The sequence below is a fragment of the Nansenia antarctica genome (genome assembly GCF_963989245.1).
Source record: "Nansenia antarctica genome assembly, chromosome: 4".
In the NCBI taxonomy this organism is placed as follows: domain Eukaryota; kingdom Metazoa; phylum Chordata; class Actinopteri; order Argentiniformes; family Microstomatidae; genus Nansenia; species Nansenia antarctica.
Window position 1 is genome coordinate 3,238,282 of NC_137689.1, and position 21,645 is coordinate 3,259,926.

The 21,645-nt window shown below is 43.4% G+C and overlaps 1 protein-coding gene across 1 annotated transcript in view; it reads right to left on the reverse strand.

The window, feature by feature from the left end:
* Positions 1–390: 390 nt before the first annotated feature.
* The window catches only part of ntm (neurotrimin), a gene marked incomplete at its 3' end in the record, with an annotated part of 126,984 nt that continues 105,729 nt past the window's right edge, over positions 391–21,645 (reverse strand). The window contains exons 4-8 of the mRNA XM_080529953.1: positions 18,582–18,710; positions 11,515–11,635; positions 7,882–8,033; positions 6,285–6,320; positions 391–494 (exon numbers count right to left, since the gene is read on the reverse strand). Of these exons, the coding sequence (XP_080386079.1) occupies positions 391–494; positions 6,285–6,320; positions 7,882–8,033; positions 11,515–11,635; positions 18,582–18,710 (542 nt within the window). The remainder of the gene's footprint in view (positions 495–6,284; positions 6,321–7,881; positions 8,034–11,514; positions 11,636–18,581; positions 18,711–21,645) is intronic.

Here is a 21,645-nt window from a genome sequence, read left to right on the forward strand (position 1 = left end):
AAATTGGGACACATACATTTAAATAAATCACAAATCACATCAAAAAACTCCCCTTTAAGAGACGCGCGAAAGGAAACATTGAACAATAATACCATAATTAGGGAGAAACAAACAAAATAAACTCATATTCCCAAACGAAAAGTGACAATATTGTTACGTCTTTTAAAAATCTTTAAAATGAACAAATAAAACTCATATGTTACATACTTCTTTTGTGTGTGTGTGTGTGTGTGTGTGTGTGTGTGTGTGTGTGTGTGTGTGCAGTTTGACATTACATAGCAGGGTAGCACATAGCCTACACTATGTGCATACTTTTGTGGTTTTCTGGATAAGATCAAAAACACACAACAACTTTGCAACAAACTGCCCCTGAAACAAAGCCACTTTGCATCAAAACCTGAGCAGAAACTGAAGGATGAAGAGGACGAAGAGTAGACAGGTGTGTGCGTGCGTTCCCTTCGAACCGCTGTTCCCATCCTGCACTGCTCCCGGTCCTGCCCGCGGCGAGGAAGGGGGGGGGGGGGGGGGGGAGAAAGGAAACACTTGGATGAGTTTTGGTAAACCAGCTGATACACTGACTTGTATGAACCTCTGACCAGCAGCTCTAATATCTAACTTCCTGTCTGCTCAAGGCTCAAGGACAGTGGTGTAATGGCGATACTACTCCAAGTTTTGTGTGGTAACAGAAAGATCTATTTATTCTCTCCTAACATTTCCTACAGGTTAAAATCTACGGGTTAGTGGTTTATTGATACATTTATAGTTGAGGGGTAGAGGGGGGGGGGTTTATAAAAACAAAATGTTTAATTGTTAGTTTGGGTTATTAGTTTAGGTTTATACGTGTATTCATCACAAACCTGCCCGTATCGCAATGGATTCGGAGGTTGTCTTTTCTAACACAGATGAAGTCAATTCTAAAACAGTTGAAGAGCCCTCTAAAAGAGAGATTATATGAAAGAAGGCACTCAAAAAAATGGCAACTATAGACTACTAATCCGTTTAAACAACTTGGAGGTCAGGGGAGGCTGGTGGAGGTAGAAATCGGAGGACGGGCCTATTCTAATGCATGGAATGGAATGGGGAAAGAAGAAACGAATGAACCAGCCTCCCCAGATGAAGATGATGACTATTGATTTGCTCTCAACATTAAAGGACAACAACTTAATCCCAGCCAGTTGAATGACTCCTCTAACTCTGTAAAACAAGTGCTTGGAACTTCGTGACGTTAGAATTATAAGGTTCTATCTCAATTTTTGGTCAAAATTTAGTTCTTTACATAATCTGATCCATTAGGTGTTTATTAATGCCTGTGTGGTGTTATTTTTAAAATGTTGAAATTTTTTAGTTAGTAATTAATAAAATACAAAGGTTCCATCTCACAAAACATAATGGAATGTAAAAACTTTGACGCACAATATCTCTGAACTGCCCTAAACGGAGATAGAACCGTATCATTCTAAGCTCACGAGGTATAGATAGCTTAGTCTGTCAGTGGAGGCCGGTGGAGGTAGAAATCGGAGGACAGGCTCATTGTAATGCATGGATGAGGAGTGGTATCAAATGGTGTTTGATACCATTCCTCTGATATGATTCCTCATTCCATCCCACCAGCTTCTCCTCCCTCGGTCTATGTGTCTATTGGTTTATCACGAGGCAAGGGTATTGCAAAGTAATTCCAGAATCAAAATGTCAATGTTGTTGTATTATGTCTCTCTTCAAGACGGTTTTGTAAACTCTTTGCAACAACCTTTGGGCAAACTCTCGTATTTAAATTTTAATGCGGAACATAATGTGGAAGGAAGCGCATCTATATAATATGGTTTATGTCTGAAACATATTTGCATTCCATTCCAGTCATATGGTTCGAAAGGGCTTTCGGAGATGGGATAAACTCCATCTAAATGAATATGACACCACATGGGTATTATTTAGAAAGGACCAGATTATCGAAGGTTTTTTACTTTGAAGCCTCTATCACAATGACTTCTAATTTCCCTTGGATTTTCTGGAGTTCACCATCCTTTCTTTGGGGACATCTATCCAATTACGCTGCCGCTATAGATTATTCCTAATCCTGCATGTGGATAATTAGAATAATAGTGATGCAAATCAAAGCAATTAATGCCTCTCAGAAGAGGACACAATTAAAGCGTATGACTTTTTTTATATATATATTTTTTCTTTTTTACAAAATCTATTTTTGTTGCAAGTTGTAGAACGGTAGGTACACCTTTTTAGTGATGTTGTTTTGGTTTTGAGAAATGTATTTGGCATCAACGATAACATCACCTACAATCACATCACATCATCTTCAATGGAATATATTGGGGTTAAACTTTAAATCATGAATGAAGGCTCCAAAACCGTTTAAATATGCGATTTTTGAAACTGCCAGATTCCCAGTATAGTGATGCAGCTCTTTAGATGTTGTACATAAAACACATTTGGTGCAGGGGGGGTGTCAAAGTGACAACATCTGCTGAAGGTGATTTGTGTGAAAAATAAAATCTCAAAATAAATATAGGTTACACAGAGCCCGGCTGGCATGAATAATGGGACAGTGAAATATGTTATCTTCTTATGGCTCTGCACCCCAACAGTTTGGATTTTAAATATAACAATTACTACGAGGTTAAAGTAGAGATTGCTTTTATGTTATGGTTTCTGTGTACATTCAGAAGTTACACCACCTTGTATGCATAGACCCCCTGTCTCAGGGTACCCAAAAGTAATGGGACAGATTCATGAAATGTCCAAATCAACCACCCATGTTTAGTATTTGGTCAACAATCCTTTTCATGCAATAGAGTCTGAAGTCTGTGACCCATCGACCCCACCAGACGCTGCTTATCTTCTCTGGTGACGCTCTGCCAGGCCTGTACTTCATCCTCACTTGTTTCCTCTTGCAATCACCTTTGGTACATTATAATATTCATCTTATCTAGACAAGACAAGACCATTTGTGACTGCTCCTGGTGTTTCTGGACACCTCTCGGAAATGAGAAAGACGTCAAATTCGTCTTTATTTATTTATTTTTTTTTTTTTCACATTTTCGTTTTTTTAGCTAACATTCAACTCGAAGATGTGAAGTACCCACTCGTTATTTTTCCGAACAGTTTTACGTTCATTAAATAAGTGTAATCTATAACACAATGACTTCGTTTCTTGTTGTTTGATGGGGATTCATTATCTTTGATGGGGATTTTCTGTGCTTAGTGATTTCCGGTGTAGCAACTTTCAAATACTCATGTCGTCTTCAATTTGTTTCCGATTTCAATGTATGATGCATCATTTGAAAGCTTACAATCTGTAGTTTAAGCACATGTAAAAAACTGAAAAATTATTTCGCCTACAGGTAGCCCTTTTCATTGGGCTGTGTCACATTTTCCAGACCTCTGCAGGCTTTTTAGGTATTTTTTAGCAAACTGTAACCTGACCATTCTTTTTGGAGGATAACTACTGCGTCTGTAGTTTGGTTAGTGAACTATTCTGCAGATGGTCGTCTCTGACACCCCTGGAGAGTGTTCCTGATCTGGGGGGCGGTTGTTGTTTTGGGGGTTCTTAATCATGGTGAGGATTCTTCCGCCATGGAACTTCCGTCAGGGAGGAACTCCCTCCCCCCCGACATCAGGAACATTGATTCAATCTCCACATTCAAAACTCACCTCAAAACTCACTTGTTTACGCAGGCGTATGCCCGTTGACTTACTGTTCCCGTGTTGCTCTGCTGCTAGCTATGTATATCATGTATATTTCTCTGTATTTGAATTTTGTAACTGTTTTTTTAATTTGTTGTACGGTGACCTTGAGTGCCTTGAAAGGCGCCTTATAAAATAAATGTATTATTATTATTATTATCCACTGTTTGACTTGGCCTACCAGCCTGTTTGCAACTGATGAGATGAGCTCACCTCATCCGCAACTGCTGAGCTTTTCTCCCCTCTTTTTAATGATGTCCCAAATTGATGGTTTTGGCAAGCTTACCGTTTTGGCAGGGTTTCCAGCCAGATTTCTCTGCCTAATAAAGGCTTCCTGGACTTTCATTGACACGTCTTTGGTCCTCATGTTGACACCAATTGCAAACTCCAAAGGCAAATGCTAGAATTAATACTACCGGTACACATCGACAGCTGACGCAACACCCCTGACTTACCAGAAACACCTGTCAAACCAACTGTCCTAGCACTTTTGGGTGCCCTAAAATAGAGTAGAGACTATGCATAAAAGTGTTTAATTTCTGAATGGTGAAACACACTATCAAATACAAGCTGAGGATCTCTATTTGAACATCATAGTAATTGTAGTGATGTTTGATTTCAAATCCAAACTGTTGGAGTGTGACAAAATGTTTCACTCTCCCATTAATTACACAGGGTACTGTGTTTTAAGGATAGATCGGCTTTGAAATGAGAAGATAGCAATTAAGCTGTGTCAGAAAGTATTGCTTGATAATGTCTTCTATTTGTTTGTTTTTTAAAATCCCTCCCCTGATTGGAGAACATGAACATTTACAGCTATTTATTCTACTTGGTAATAGGTTAAAAACAAAAATGCTTCTAATCGATTTTTAGTTCCAACCTTCAACCCATCCTGAAAGGATGATAAGGCTCACATCTGTGTTTGTGTCTACAGGCTACTGTAAGACTGTTGATATTGAGCTCTGTGGCATTTAACATTGAGTGTAGGCTACTGTACTACTATAGCATATTGTAATAACGTCAGGCACCAGTGTGCACAGCAGTGGCCATTCATTTAGTTTGACTAACACATGTTTTCGAGCACACGTGAGGCTGCATTTGGTCCAATGCAGCTCACGACCAAAACAAGTTTGACAACCCTGCTACAGCAAAGATGGCCGCAAATGACGGGACTATCTTTTTACTTACAGATATCAACAGTATTACAGATCTGCCAAGGGTGCCAATATTGGCTCTTGCCATTTGCATTTGGGGACACATAATAACGCTAGATTTGAAATTGTGTAGGAAGTAGGAAGTGTTATGATGTCATCTTGCGGTCTAGCTATAATTATAAGGGGAGGTGCAGAGCAGGAAAACACATGAATTCAACAATCAGAAACAAAACTGACAGAAACAGCTACACAGACAACAGTAGATATGTGACAGGGTCTGGTTAAAAAGTCCTCAAGGTCGCATCATTTTTCTCCAGATTATAAAAGTGCAGATTGTAAGATTTTCAAATGATGTCTCATACATTGAAATCTGAAAATAGTTGAAGAAGATTATGCTTGTTTGAATGTTGGTCCACCTCAAACCAAATAGCGGAGAAACCCACACTGAATCAAAACACAGGCAAAACAGCTGCTACTAGTTAGCACTAAAAAGGAACATGGCTATGAACATCTAACTGCATGTTTAGCACATCACAACATGCTGGTAGAACATCAACATGCTGAAAACACATAATTACACATAATTAGATGATGACACAGTCCTTGCTTATGAACACGTCTTAAAACGTACGTTTGTTTCCAAGCCGTGTACCACTATGACCATGTACCACACACTAACCCAGTAGCCTACGGCAGACGATACAGTGAATCCAATTGACAAATTATAAATATTTAGTGATCCTAAAACTGTTGCTTGTTATATCGAGTGGGCTCTTCAACACTTCAACTTTCATAAAAATTGTTTTCCCACAAGTACGTTTTTTTGCTCATTTGGGCGACTTGAGGATTGACGACATATTATCGTCCCTTTTACAAGACCGTGTCACACATATGATCCAAAACAAATTATAATTTTACGACAAATACTTACAGAGTAGATGGACATATGCGAAATCAAAATGAAGCCATGCCACACAGAGAGACAGGGTTTCAAAAAGAAAGACAAGACACGGTTAGCAAACATTAGCAAACACGTATGGTAGACAGGCTTCATTGACCATTTCCACAAAGATTCACATTCTCCTAGTAGGCAGCGCAGAATCTCCTCTCAGGAAAATACCTACCTTTCATCTAATTCAAATTATTAACTGGAATTTTTTGGTTATCTTTTTCAGAACTGTCCGAGTTAGCATCTGACTAGCATCTAATTTTGTCAGTCAGTACCCTAAAAATTAACTGCCCAATCCCGGTTACAGAACCATATCTCAACTGCCACTTATTCGTATTGGCAGAAGTGCTACTTAGGGCTTATGTCTAGGCTTATGTCATTTTCAAGTTTGTGGAAAATGCCAATGCTGATGGTGCTGTTAGCATGCTGTTAGCTCCTTGGAGAGGTGGGAGGTAGAACACATGCTGGTGGCGAATACTAACCTTGCAATAGTGTTGAGCTAGTGGGCTCAATTACCTCTACACCAGAGGAACGAACAGAATAAAGCGAAATATATATAAAGACAAACAACAACAAACAAACAGACAGAAAAGCAAACAATCATTGGAAACGCTCTCTTTGTGAACAACATGAACATTAACACTAGAACAGCCGTGCCTTTTTTACCTACTAAAAGAGCCGCCTCGGGGGTCAAATGTGCAATGCTCAAGCTGCTATTTACACACTACAACCACTAGTTGGCCGCTTGTAAATTAGCCTGCTTCCTACGCAGAAAAACGGCATAATAGCATTTATACACTAGCTTATCCTGGTGTGATTTTGAAAATGTAAGGATACTGGGTAGTAGAACGCACATATCTAGGAAAAGTCATGAAAGGAGGGTCCTGAAATTTGATCGAGTGCAAAGATATAACACTTTTCTTTACTCACGGCTACATGGCTGTTCTAGTGTTAATCTACTGGATGGCTTTGTAGCATAATGGGAGCAGTGTTAGACATATGTAGTGATCATCATCATGATTTAGCTTCATACAGAGGCACATAATTCTATATATAGTATATAAAAACACAGTGCTTCTTACTGCTTGAGGCTTGGTGTTAAGCATGACAATTACCTCCCTCATCCTGATGTAAATGTAAAGATGAATCATAGTGTGTCTATTAAATGTGAACTGTGAGTCATGCAGTATAGGTTGAAATAAAACAATCAGACTTTTTGTTATTTCTTTTCTTCTTTTTTTAAAAATGTTTACCATTTTAGCAGATGCCTTTATCCAAAACAACGTAACCCCATTAGAGATTACAGGGACAGTCTCCCTGGAGTAACTTAGGGCTAAGTGCCTTACTCAAGGGCACAGGGTGGGGTTCCCAGGAGGGATTTGAACTCATGACCTTCTGGTAGTCAGTCTACACCTACATCTGGTTGTCAGTCCTCTTTTTAATACTTAATACTGTGAAATCCAGCCCTGCTAAATCCTTAAACATGCAGGTAGAGACTACCAAAGTTCATTCCAGTTACTATTCGAATGAGCAAAGTTCTGCATGTGTGTTTACGACAATCGAAGTTAGCGACTGTCAGTGTTAGACTATCTGTATCACAGTGGTCTGTGACACACTCACAGATCAACAATACATGGCGGCAGTACTCTCAACCAGGAGCTAATCCTGTTTCTAGTTCGTACAGGCAACATTATTTCTCCTCTATGATGTGCGTGTACAGTACCAGGCAAACGTTTGGACACACTTTCCCATTCTGGGGTGTGTGTCCAAACGTTTGACTAGTACTGTCTGTTACAGAAAAATAATGTGACTGACTACACTCTAACTTAACTACTAGTCTTAACTACCGTAATCTTTTATTTATTTTCTTCTTTTTATCTTTATTAATTTATATGAGTTCCTAGGTCTTTCTGTAAAGCGTATTTGAGTCTCCAGAAAAGCGCTATATAAGTCTGATGTATTACTATTATTATTATTATTATTATTATTATTATTATTACAGTTAACAACGGTTGCCAAGCAACAGTTGCTAGTGTGTAGGCCGACACGGCGTAAGAATCCATAGCATCATGTACTCACCATACAGGAGGAAGCTTGTGTTTGAGCTGCCCAGCTTGTTGATAGCGACGCACGTGTAGTTGCCGTAATCCGTCTCGGACACGTTGAAAAACGTCAGCCTGGAAAACTGTCCTCCGCCCTCGATCTCCAGACCATCGAAGCCGTTGAAGATCCTGGGAGGAAGTGAGGAAGGTCACCTTTAACACTACAACAGCCGTGCGTATTTCACCTACTAGTAGAGCCGCCTTGGGGGTCAAATAGACAAACATTTTAGAGTGTAAATCTGCTATTTACACACAGAGATCACTAGAGGGCGCTTCTATTTTTAGCCTGCCTCCTACACAGAAAAACTGCAAAACAGCTTTATATCTATCTTATCCTGAAGTGATATTGAAACTGTAAGGATACTGGGTGGTAGAACGCACATAGAACACATATCTAGGAAAAGTCATGAAAGGAGGGTCCTGAAATTTGATCGAGTGCAAAGATATATTTTTTTTTTTTACTCACAGGGGTCACCTCTTCTAGAGTTAATAATCAACTGTGTTTACCACTGATCACACGCTCCACACCCTTGCTTGAGGAAACCTCAATACAGCGAGGGGTCACTTGGTGGTCTAGGAAAGTGGTTCTCAAACCTCTCCTTGGGGACCCCCAGCCACTCCACATAATTTGATCTGTTCCACCTGGTGTTGGACCAAGTCAAATATGTGGAGCGGCTGGGGGTCCCCGAGGAGAGGTTTGAGAACCACTGGTCTAGGATAAGTGATATCTTAACTAGTACGCTACCAGTCCTTCACTGTCATTATTGTGCCTCATTTAACAGTTTTCCCACTCACAACAGCATGATGTTTTCACAAACTTACCTAACTGTTTCAGTACATTGTTACTACTAAGCCCTATACACAAACACTGCACTCGCCTTTGTGACATATTGACTGTCAACTCCAGTGCATTTACAGTATGTTCACTTGACGTTACAGAAAACGACGGCCACATATGTGCCACATATTATTGTCACAACTCTGTCTCCGTGACAACCTCTACCTGCGGTGATTGACACACCTGTCACACACCTGTCTAAAATCTGACAAGCAGCTCTTCACTACAAACACCCAGCACCTGCTCCTAGTCGACAACGAATCGTTGCCATTCACGGTTCGTCTCTGTGCCTCACTTCCAGCTCTGGTACCCTGCTTGTCTGCCCGTCAGCCTGCTGTCTAACCCTTGTTCTCCTTCTCCTCCTGAAGATGGAGACCCAGCCTGCCTGCATACTGATCGGACCTCGGGGGGTGAGGCGATACGTAAACAATTAAATTACACGTATTCGGGCATACGTATGTCTGAAACTCTCTCCCAGAATACAAGTTTTAAACATGTTATTGATGGGGCACTTGGTGGCTTAGCACACTAAGGCTTCAGCCATGTAATCGCAGGGTCCCATGGTTCGATTCCAGCCGTCGACATATCCTGCATGTCCTCCCTCCTCTCTCTCTCTCTCACCCATCCTTCCTGTCTATCTCTACTGTCTCTATCCTCCTCTCTCTCTCACCCATCCTTCCTGTCAATCTCTACTGTCTCTCTCTCACCCATCCTTCCTGTCAATCTCTACTGTCTCTATCCTCCTCTCTCTCACCCATCCTTCCTGTCAATCTCTACTGTCTATATCCTCCTCTCTCTCACCTATCCTTCCTGTCAGTATCTACTGTCTCTATCCTCCTCTCTCTCACCCATCCTTCCTGTCAATCTCTACTGTCTCTATCCTCCTCTCTCTCACCCATCCTTCCTGTCTATCTCTACTGTCTATATGGTCCTCTCTCTCACCCATCCTTCCTGTCAATCTCTACTGTCTCTATCCTCCTCTCTCTCTCACCCATCCTTCCTGTCAATCTCTACTGTCTCTATCCTCCTCTCTCTCACCCATCCTTCCTGTCAATCTCTACTGTCTCTATCCTCCTCTCTCTCTCTCACCCATCCTTCCTGTCAATCTCTACTGTCTCTATCCTCCTCTCTCTCACCCATCCTTCCTGTCAATCTCTACTGTCTCTATCCTCCTCTCTCTCACCCATCCTTCCTGTCAATCTCTACTGTCTCTATCCTCCTCTCTCTCTCTCTCACCCATCCTTCCTGTCAATCTCTACTGTCTCTATCCTCCTCTCTCTCTCTCTCACCCATCCTTCCTGTCAATCTCTACTGTCTATATCCTCCTCCTCTCTCTCACCCATCCTTCCTGTCAATCTCTACTGTCTCTATCCTCCTCTCTCTCTCACCCATCCTTCCTGTCAATCTCTACTGTCTCTATCCTCCTCTCTCTCTCACCCATCCTTCCTGTCAATCTCTACTGTCTCTATCCTCCTCTCTCTCTCACCCATCCTTCCTGTCAATCTCTACTGTATCTATCCTCCCCTCTCTCTCACCCATCCTTCCTGTCAATCTCTACTGTCTCTATCCTCCCCTCTCTCACCCATCCTTCCTGTCTATCACTACTGTCTCTATCCTCCTCTCTCTCTCACCCATCCTTCCTGTCATCCCTCCTCTCTCTCTCTCACCCATCCTTCCTGTCTATCTCTACTGTCTCTATCCTCCTCTCTCTCTCACCCATCCTTCCTGTCAATCTCTACTGTATCTATCCTCCCCTCTCTCACCCATCCTTCCTGTCAATCTCTACTGTCTCTATCCTCCCCTCTCTCACCCATCCTTCCTGTCTATCACTACTGTCTCTATCCTCCTCTCTCACCCATCCTTCCTGTCTATCTCTACTGTCTCTATCCTCCTCTCTCTCTCACCCATCCTTCCTGTCAATCTCTACTGTATCTATCCTCCCCTCTCTCTCACCCATCCTTCCTGTCTATCACTACTGTCTCTATCCTCCTCTCTCTCTCACCCATCCTTCCTGTCATCCCTCCTCTCTCTCTCTCACCCATCCTTCCTGTCTATCTCTACTGTCTCTATCCTCCTCTCTCTCACCCATCCTTCCTGTCAGTCTCTACTGTCTCTATCCTCCTCTCTCTCACCCATCCTTCCTGTCAATCTCTACTGTCTCTATCCTCTCTCTCTCACCCATCCTTCCTGTCAATCTCTACTGTCTCTATCCTCCTCTCTCTCTCTCTCTCACCCATCCTTCCTGTCAATCTCTACTGTCTCTCTATCCTCCTCTCTCTCACCCATCTTTCCTGTCAATCTCTACTGTCTATATCCTCCTCTCTCTCTCTCACCCATCCTTCCTGTCAATCTCTACTGTCTCTATCCTCTCTCTCTCTCACCCATCCTTCCTGTCAATCTCTACTGTCTCTATCCTCCTCTCTCTCACCCATCCTTCCTGTCAGTCTCTACTGTCTCTATCCTCCTCTCTCTCTCACCCATCCTTCCTGTCAATCTCTACTGTCTCTATCCTCCTCTCTCTCACCCATCCTTCCTGTCAATCTCTACTGTCTCTATCCTCCTCTCTCTCTCCCATCCTTCCTGTCATCCCTCCTCTCTCTCTCTCACCCATCCTTCCTGTCAATCTCTACTGTCTCTATCCTCCTCTCCCTCACCCATCCTTCCTGTCAATCTCTACTGTCTCTATCCCAGTAAAGTAGAAATGCCCTAAAAACATATAACATTTAAAAAAAAAAACATGTTATGTTAAAATGCTAATGATAACACCGTTACCTTCTGTCATCTCTGTACCACTCGAAGTCGGCCTCAGGCACGGCGTCGGCCTCGCACTGCAGGACCCCCCGCTGGCCCAGCGTCACCCCCACGTCACTGCCCTCTGACACGGTCGGGGCGTCTGGGGGGGGGAGGGGGAGGAGAGGGAAGAGAGGGAAGAGATAGATAGATAGACTTTATTTGTCATTGCTACAGTACAGGTACCAAACAACGAAATTTAGGAGGGGAGGCTCCCCTGGTGTTTAGGAAAGGAAAAAGAAACACATTTTAGAAAAAGCATAGATGCATAAAATCACAAGAAGGTAAGGAGCTGGTTTACATCAATAGAGGCTATGTACACAATCCACTGTACTATACTGCACAGATAGTCAACTAGGGTTGTCATATTTCACAAGAAAGTATTTTTTCACATTATTTTAAAGTGTCACAGTTTGCAGGCTTGAAAATGTACATGTTTGTGCCTCAGCACTAGCTGCCATACAATCCGTCCGGACTGTCCTGGGCCCAGAACTTAGGCCTTTTCTGTGTTCAGGGCCTTGACGGCCCTGTGGTAGAAGCTGTCCTTCAGTCTGTTTGTCTTAGCGGCCGGGGTCCTGTACCTCCTGTTCGAGGGCAGCTTGACAAAGTGTTCGTGCCCAGGGTGGGTCGGGTCCTTGGAGATCTTGGAGGCCCTCCTGAGACAGCGTGTTTTGTACAGCTCCTCCAGAGAGGGGAGGGGGGCGCCGGTGATCTTCTGTGCTGTTCTCACGACTCTCTGTAGCTCGCTTCTCTCCGCTGCCGTGCAGCTGTGGAACCAGTTGGAGATGCCGAAGGTGAGGATGCTCTCCACTGCGCCGTGGTAGAAGGCCACTAGCATCTCCTTCTTGCTGTGTTGTTTCTTGAGGCATCTCAGGGTGTATAGCCGCTGTTGTGCCCTCTTGATGGTGCCTTTAGTGTTGTCCTTCCAGGCCAGGTCATCCCGCATGTTGTGTCCCAGGAATCGGAGGTTTGAGACTATCTCCACGCTCTCTCCGTCGATGAGCAGGGGCAGGATCTCAGACTTTTTCCTCCTGAAGTCTACGATGAATTCCTGGGTCTTTGACTTGTTTAGCAGCAGGTTGTTAACCTTGCACAGCTTGCTCAATTGCTCTACCTCATCCCTGTACGCCGCCTCGTCCCCCCCCGAGATACATCCCACCACGGTGGTGTCGTCTGCAAACTTTACGATGTAGTTGCTGGGGTGGATGGGGGAAGAGAGGGAGAAGAGAGGGAGAAGAGAGGGAGGAGAGGGGGAGGAGAGGGAGGAGAGAGGGAGAAGAGAGGGAGGAGAGAGGGAAGAGAGGGAGAAGAGAGGGAAGAGAGGGAGAAGAGAGGGAAGAGAGGGAGGAGAGAGGGAAGAGAGGGAGAAGAGAGGGAGAAGAGAGGAGAGAGGGAAGAGGGGGAGAAGAGAGGGAGGGGGGGAGAGAAGGCAGAGAGGGAGAAGAGAGGGAGGAGAGAGGGAAGAGAGGGAGGAGAGGGAGAAGAGAGGGAAGAGAGGGAAGAGAGGGGAGAGAGGGAGAAGAGAGGGAGAAGAGAGGGAGGAGAGAGGGAAGAGAGGGAGGAGAGAGGGCAGAGAGGGAGAAGAGAGGGGAGAGAGGGAGGAGAGAGGGAGAAGAGAGGGAGGAGAGAGGGAGAAGAGAGGGAGGAGAGATGGGAGAGAGGGAAGAGAGGGAGAAGAGAGGGAGAAGAGAGGGAAGAGAGGGAGAAGAGAGGGAGAAGAGAGTGGAGAGAGGGAGGAGAGAGTGGAAGAGAGGGAAGAGAGGGAGAAGAGAGGGAGGAGAGGGGGAGGAGAGGGAGGAGAGAGGGAGACGAGAGGGAGGAGAGAGGGAAGAGAGAGGGAGGAGAGGGGGAGGAGAGAGGGAAGAGTGGGAGGAAGGGAAGAGAGGGAAGAGAGGTGGAAGAGAGGGAAGAGAGGAAGAAGAGAGGGAAGAGAGGGAGGAGAGGGAGAAGAGAGGGAGGAGAGAGGGAGAAGAGAGAGAGGAGAAGAGAGGGCACACTCATCAGCTCAGCAGGTGGGAGGCGGGTCAGAGAGCGGAGCAGGTCAACGTTTCAACCGTGGAGTGGATATACAGCACCAGTACCAGTCAACTGAATAGGAAAGTGTGTCCAAACTTTTGACTGGTACTGGCGGTTAGTTACTTCATAGAGAAAGCGCCTTGAAGCAGTCAATACAAACAAAGGCATCTCCACTCCAAGTATTGAATTAATTTCAGTTAGTGTGTTCCATACTTTTTTCCTGTTTCATTCCACTTTATTACACATAACTTTATTTACATATGGACTTTAATGTTTAGACTTTTTGTCTAGATTGTTTGAGTTAATACCAAAGTCTGGTGCAAATTTCACTTGAATAGGCTCATTGGAAATACATTTACTGGACAAAATGTTGATGTGTTCAATACTTATTTCCCCCACTGTATATATATATATATATATATATATATATATATATGCTGTATAAATATACATTTATAATCACGTTGAATGATGAATCCATTGAATTATTTCATAAATTCACTGGAGTGTAATAAATCTAGTAGTTTAGGGGACAAGACCTGAATAATAAACAGGTCACAGTTAATATTCTGTACTAAATTAATCTCATTTTCCTGCTTTTCGTATGCCCTTAGCATAATGAGATATGGAACAAACAATATGAACATGTGAAATGTATGTTCTGCATAGTTGTATAACGCTTATAAAAAACCGTCTCCTTTTTATGACCTTTTTATGTTTGGATTAAGGCAGAGCGTTGGCTCTTGTTTTAACATGTTATGTTGGTTGAGGAGCTGAGCAGTGTGACTAACACACACACACACACACACACACACACACACACACACACACACACACACACACACACACACACACACACACACACACACACAGGGTGACTGGTATTGTCAGGGGCTGTGGAACATGAATATTCATCAGTGATATTGGGTAAACACACCCACAACGCCAGATTTTCCAAGAGAAATAGAGGTTTTGGGAAAATAAGTCCTAAATATTTATTAAGAATATTTTTTTTTCAAAACAAGCTCACACACTGGTTTATTAAGACGCTCAGGGATGATTAAGAAATTAATCCTGGTGGAGGCTTTAAGCGCCTTGGATTTCCACTGTTTTAACACCTACACATTTCTGTTCTATTTTCCCCTCATGAAATGGTTTACTGCAGGGGTAGGCAACCTTTTTGATATGAAGTGCCATTTTTAAATGTTCTTGTTAGTCAGTGTGCCAACCACAATATCAACATTAATTATGACTCGACATCAAACCAAACCAAACAGACCAACAGATCTGCAATTTTATTCCACAACAACAATTTTCAGCAAAGAGCTATGTATGCAAAGCCATGTATGCTAAATAAACCTAAAAATGTAACTAACTGAAACTTGAACAAAATTACCAACATAACATCTAAGACAACTAAACTTTGTGATGCGTAGCACAACTTTAAGCAAATTGGAGCGCTCAATTTCTACCAAAGTTGCTAACTGCGCTCCCTATGGTTATCATTTTAATAAGTAGGCCTAACTGGAGGGTGATTATACAAGGGTCTTACTTGTATGAATTATAATTTATATTTATATAATTATTTGGTTGTTACTTACATTTTATTCTTTTATTCCAACCACAACAAACATATATTTTTGGGGGGTTGCAAAGAGCTATGTATGCAAAGCCATGTAAACAGTCCTAACAATCAATGTCGTGATCCCTGGCCCTGTTTTCCTTTGCTCAACTCCATTATCTGGGGGTGGTACTTGGTCACTTTAAGTTGCACACAATTAATGCAACCGCTCCCCTCTGTTTCCCGACCATGGCAGGGGCACCATCTGTTGTCACTGCAAAAATCCTGCTAATGTCAATCCCTCGCTCCACAAAATGCTCGATAAGAACTTTAGCGATGTCCTCACCTTTTGTTGTTTCTGGCATTGGTTTTAGGCAGCAGAGCTCCTCCCTTACAGCAGAATCACAGTATCTTGCTATGACAGCCAGACGTGGCATGTCATTCACATCTACGCTCTCATCAAGTGCGAGGCTAAACACCGTCGCATCTTTCAAACCAGCGGTCTGCTGCGCTTTCACGTTTTCTGCCATTTCTCCTATTCTTCGTTCCACACTTCTGGCTGACACTGGGATGTCTTTTATTCTTGATGTTATTGTGTCTTTGTTTGATAAGCCTTCAAACAAAACATCTGAGCTACAGAGGAAAGCCTCCTTAATATGTTCTCCATCAGTGAATGGCTTTCCACGTTTCGCAATGCAATGAGCAATGCGAAAGCTTGCTTCAGTTGCGTGATTTTTAGCAGTGGCAAATGCTTTAAAGGTGCTGGCCTGCTTCCCATACCTTGACACAGCACGTCTTATTGATTCGGCCTTGTCTGCTTCATCCTTGAACGACTTGAGTTATATTGATACAAGTATCGAATCAAATTCAGAATTTTACTTTGAAAATTGGCGCCAGAATATGGCTCTCGTGGAGTGGATGAGAGACTAGACTAGGGCTGCATTCGTAAATTCGCCCTGAGAGCGCCGGAGCGTCCCTGAGACTGCCTCTAGTCCAGTCATGTCAAAGTCAAATACACAGGGGGGCAAAATTAAAAAATGGTACAAGTGGAGGGCCGGGCTGGTTCAATGTTTATTAAAACTCGCAATTATTGCACATATTGAACCAATACCAATAACACAGCCTATATTGCACTTAACATTAATCATTACATTAAATTAAGTAAAACATGAATAAAATCAGTTGCAATGTTTTCTCAAGGCTCTTTCAGTAATAAATTGAAAACGTTTTTTTTTTTTTTTTTTTACAGGTAAACAGCTAAATGTAATTTTCATTCAAAGCTCAATGGCAAGATAAATGCAAAAATGAAACAGCATGCATTAAAAACAAATCAGTGTGCTGCTCCGATCCTCACCAATGACTGTCTTCTATAATAAAATTAGAAAAGTTAGTGCAAACTTGCAAAAGTGCAAAACAGTTGCATTCATTTCTTAGGCAACATGTCCCTGGGTCCATTCAACTGGAGAAAATAATAATAATTCCCTTCAAAGAAGTCCAATAAGTCCCTTCAAAGAAGTCCAAGTCCTTTCTGCTCACTTGTCTGAGGCTGAGCCCGATACTTGGTGTCTCATCTTGAGTACAAGTTCATTCATGTTTGGGGTCAGGCTCTGAGCTGAGGAAATCCTCAGGATTGAGTTCAGATGTTCATCACTAAGACGACTCCTATGTGATGTTTTGTTTAGTTTCATCAACGAAAACAGTAGTTCACACAGGTATGTGCTGCCAAACATAGACGGCGTGCGAGCAACTTGGTTGCACAGCTCAGGCATTGTGTCGTGGATGAAACGAGCAAACTCAGCAGCGCCACGGACTCATATTATGCCTTAAGTGTGTCATTACACTGGAGCTCAATCAGCTCCATTTGGAGATTTGCTGGTGCACTTTCCACGTCAACTGCAAATGGATTGCTGAGCAGTTGAAGCCTGCTTTTTTGGGCTTCAAAGTCGGAAAATCTCCGCCTGAATTCGGCAGCAAGTATGCCGAGTTTGTCAGCAAACTGTGTACTCGGGAACACTCGGGAATTGACGGCGATGTTTCGGCCTCCACTGTGACTGTGCTGCTGCTGCTCATGACGAGTACTGAAGTGAAGAGAAGACGCGGGGTCGCGCTCGCTTGCGGGCACTCGGTACGCGCCAATGCATCTTGGGACTTGTAGTATTATGGTGCTGCGGGCACATAATACTGCGGGCCGGTTTTAATAGTAATTAAATATCATCCCGCGGGCAAGAGAGAACTCATTCACGGGCCTGATCCTACTTGGTCCCATTGTGACATTGAACCCGGTGTGCGTGAATTTACGAACGCGGCCAACATAAAAAAAATAAAAATACATTCTCCCATTCTCGCACTTATTGATTAGCTGTCGCGTGCCACTGTTTAAGCTGTCGCGTGCCACTGCTGGCACGCGTGCCATAGGTTGCCGACCCCTGGTTTACTGTATACTCTATCCTTGTGAAATGCTGCATAGTCATGAGTCATACAACAATATGAAACATCTATAAGGGTAGAGAGTGGGATCAACAATATAATTATGTTTGAAAAAACATCAGATTTTCAATATACTGTATGGGAATATGTAGCTAGGATAAAGCATACTGCACATTATGAAGCACGTCATAATAGAAACAATCGTGTAGCTGCATAACCTTTGTGTTGTTGACTGAAAACAAACGTGTATTTATGACTGAAGTGAGAGTTTGTGAAAGAGTAATAGTTAGCCAGGAGCGGAAAGTACCGGTGAGCTAACCAGATGTATGGAAGATCAGGGAGATAGCCAGATGTATGGAGGACCAGGGAACTAGCCAGATGTATGGAGGACCAGGGAGCTAGCCAGATGTATGGAGGACCAGGGAGCTAGCCAGATGTTTGGAGGACCAGGGAGCTAGCCAGATGTATGGAGGACCAGGGAGCTAGCCAGATGTATGGAGGACCAGGGAACTAGCCAGATGTATGGAGGACCAGGGAGCTAGCCAGATGTATGGAGGACCAGGGAGCTAGCCAGATGTATGAAGGACCAGGGAGCTAGCCAGATGTATGGAGGACCAGGGAGCTAGCCAGATGTATGGAGGACCAGGGAACTAGCCAGATGTATGGAGAAGCAGGGAGCTAGCCAGATGTATGGAGGATCGGGGAGCTAGCCAGACGTATGGAGGATCGGGGAGCTAGCCAGATGTATGGAGGACCAGGGAGCTAGCCAGATGTATGGAGGACCAGGGAGCTAGCCAGATGTATGGAGGACCAGGGAGCTAGCCAGATGTATGGAAGATCTGGATGACTGGAAGCGCCGATGGAGGGCTTGTCCTAGTACGAGGACGACCTAGTAGTATTGAGATCTACAACTGAGGTAGATGCTTAGTCAATTAGTTTTGGGCTGGGGAACTTCCACACTAAACATTTCACTGTTAAATCTAAGACTACAATTCCCATGATGCTTAGTCACTACTTGGGCTGGGGAGCTTCCTTCCACACTCACAGTTGACTGTTATCTCCACCGTCTGGACGTCCGTGGCGATGTCGTTGACGGCGGTGCACTCGTACGTCCCCGCCCGCTGTCTGGAGATGACAGGGATGTCCAGGAGTTCGTCCTCCGACGCCACGTCCCCTGGAGATACAGACACAGATACAGAATACTCTATTTATCCCAGAAGGGCAACTGCAGTTTCCACAGTTCATGGCCACAAACACAATGCACCATCACACAACAACACACTCATCACTGGAGCTCAGCACCCACCCAGTCCTCGGTTCACAAATGCAAGTCCAACAGTTCAGGTTTAAGAACAGTTCAAGAGATGCATAAAAAGTGCATAAGCTTACAGTTCAAGTAGAAGAACAGTTTAAGAGATACGTACATAAAAAGTGCATAAGCTTACAGTTCAAGTTTAAGAACAGTTTAAGAGATACATAAAAAGTGCATAAGCTTACAGTTCAAGTTTAAGAACAGTTTAAGAGATACATAAAAAGTGCATAAGCTTACAGTTCAAGTTTAAGAACAGTTTAAGAGATACATAAAAAGTGCATAAGCTTACAGTTCAAGTTGAAGAACAGTTTAAGAGATACATACAAAGTCCATACGCTTACAGTTCAAGTTGAAGAACAGATTCAAGGGATGCAAAAAAGTGCATAAAAAGTGCGTAGGAGATGGCAGGACCCCCTCTTTCCCTGCTGGATCTGCTCATTTCGCAGCCGAATGGCTGAAGGAATAAATTATTTGCAGTAACGGTTGTAGAGCACAGACTTGGACGTGAGTTAAGGAGGGCGATCATATTAAAGTTTATCAATCACTTTGTTTTTTAATACGAATTTCAGTGGGCTGAAAAGAAGCATTTGTGCACTCAAAACATCAATGTTTTTTTTTTATTGTAGAGAGAGACAGACATTGATTGCAAAAAGAGCGATATATTCAAATGTGGGAGTCAACATTTTTCACTACACAGCTACTTAGTTTAATTGCCTTTCTTTTGTTTTTCAACCAACTTAGTTGAACATTAATGACGTCAGAATCGACTGCAGGCTAACCATGAAAGATCAGCAGCAGCGTAAAGCACAACACCATGGCCTGGGGTGGTCCAGTGGTCTAGCACCATGGCCTGGGGTGGTCCAGTGGTCTAGCACCATGGCCTGGGGTGGTCCAGTGGTCTAGCACCATGGTCTGGGGTGGTCCAGTGGTCTAGCACCATGGCCTGGGGTGGTCCAGTGGTCTAGCAGCATGGCCTGGGGTGGTCCAGTGGTCTAGCACCATGGCCTGGGGTGGTCCAGTGGTCTAGCACCATGGCCTGGGGTGGTCCAGTGGTCTAGCCCCATGGCCTGGGGTGGTCCAGTGGTCTAGCACCATGGCCTGGGGTGGTCCAGTGGTCCTGGGGTGGTCCAGTGGTCTAGCACTGCGGTCTATGCCCATATCGGCATGGGTTCGAATCCAGCTCATGCCCTGCTGACATGCCCTCTCTCCCTTCTCCTCCTTACTTTCCTGTCTTCACATCTGTCCTATAAAAACAATTAAATAAATAAAAACACAACACAGATCTGACCTGTTTGAACAATCTATTGTAGGAACATCCCACCAAGCACAATGACTATGGTCTGTTTCCCAAAGTCTCTACATACACTGCCCTCCTAAAGGTACTGGGCAGAGGAAGCATTGTGTCGTCATTTAGCTCTATAGTCCAACAGTTTGGATTTGAAATCAAACAATTACATCGGGTACATCAAAGTAAAGATTCTCAGCTTTAATTCAATGTTTGCTTTTCAGAAAACATTCTACCAATGCTGCCAGCAGTCAGATCATCAATGAAGACAAGTTAGTAAGCTCATGAGCAGCTAGAGATGCCTCAAACCAGAGCACCCCCTTCACCATGTTTCACAGATGAGGTGGTATGCTGGAGTGGACATCATGGGCAGATCCTTTTTTTCTTCTAACTTTTCTCTTGCACTCACTCTGGCACATGATAGTAAGTAAGTAAAGCTTTATTTATATAGCACCTTTCATACAAGAAGTGCAGCTCAAAGTGCTTTACAACAGGAATAAGAACATAAAGTGAATCTAAAAACATATATAAAAACATATACAAGCATAGAATGGATAAAAAAGCAGGGGGAAACACTAAAAAGAAAAGGTAAAGATCTAACTTTCCATATCCCTTTCATCTCCCTACCTTACACAGTCTTTCTGTACTTCTCACTGGCTTTCCACCAGCACCACAAACATCCGTTTTTTGGAAAAGGTCTGTCTCAGTCTCTGTGTACGTTCTCAGTCTCTGTGGACGTTCTCAGTCTCTGTGTACGCTGTCAGTCTCTGTGTACGTTCTCAGTCTCTGTGTACGTTCTCAGTCTCTGTGTACGTTCTCAGTCTCTGTGTACGCTGTCAGTCTCTGTGTACGTTCTCAGTCTCTGTGTACGTTCTCAATCTCTGTATACGTTCTCAGTCTCTGTGGACGTTCTCAGTCTCTGTGTACGTTCTCAGTCTCTGTGTACGTTCTCAGTCTCTGTGTACGAAACAACTTTATATCTACCAAAATCAACACTAGATAATAAGTCTTATCGGTCTACAAGACCCTTTTCCTGCAGGCTTTTAAGGCACGTTTTGGCCATCCTTTCTGAGGATAACTAGTGGTTTGCACCCTGTAGTGAAGCCGCTGTAGTTGGGCTGACTGACACATCACGCCTCCCTCCTGGAGAGAGTTCCTGATCTGTGGGACAGCTCTTTTGTTGGTGATCTACTGTTGCTTTTGGTAGATATAAAGCTGTTTCTGACATAAATATAGACTTCAATAGCAGACTCCAAAGGCGAATGCAAAGTCTAGACTCAATACTTGACTTTGACAGCTCTGTTATGCACAAATGATATGATGAAACACCCCTGGCTAACCAGAAACTCCTGTCTAGCCAATTATTGTCCAGGAGTTTTGGTGCCCTGCAACAGGTGGACGATGTATATAAAGGGTTCTCTAAATGGCGAAACTTGGGAACATTTGAACATGGGAGATGAAAGGGATATGAAAGTTAGATCTTTACCTTTTCTTTTTACTGTTTTCCCCTGC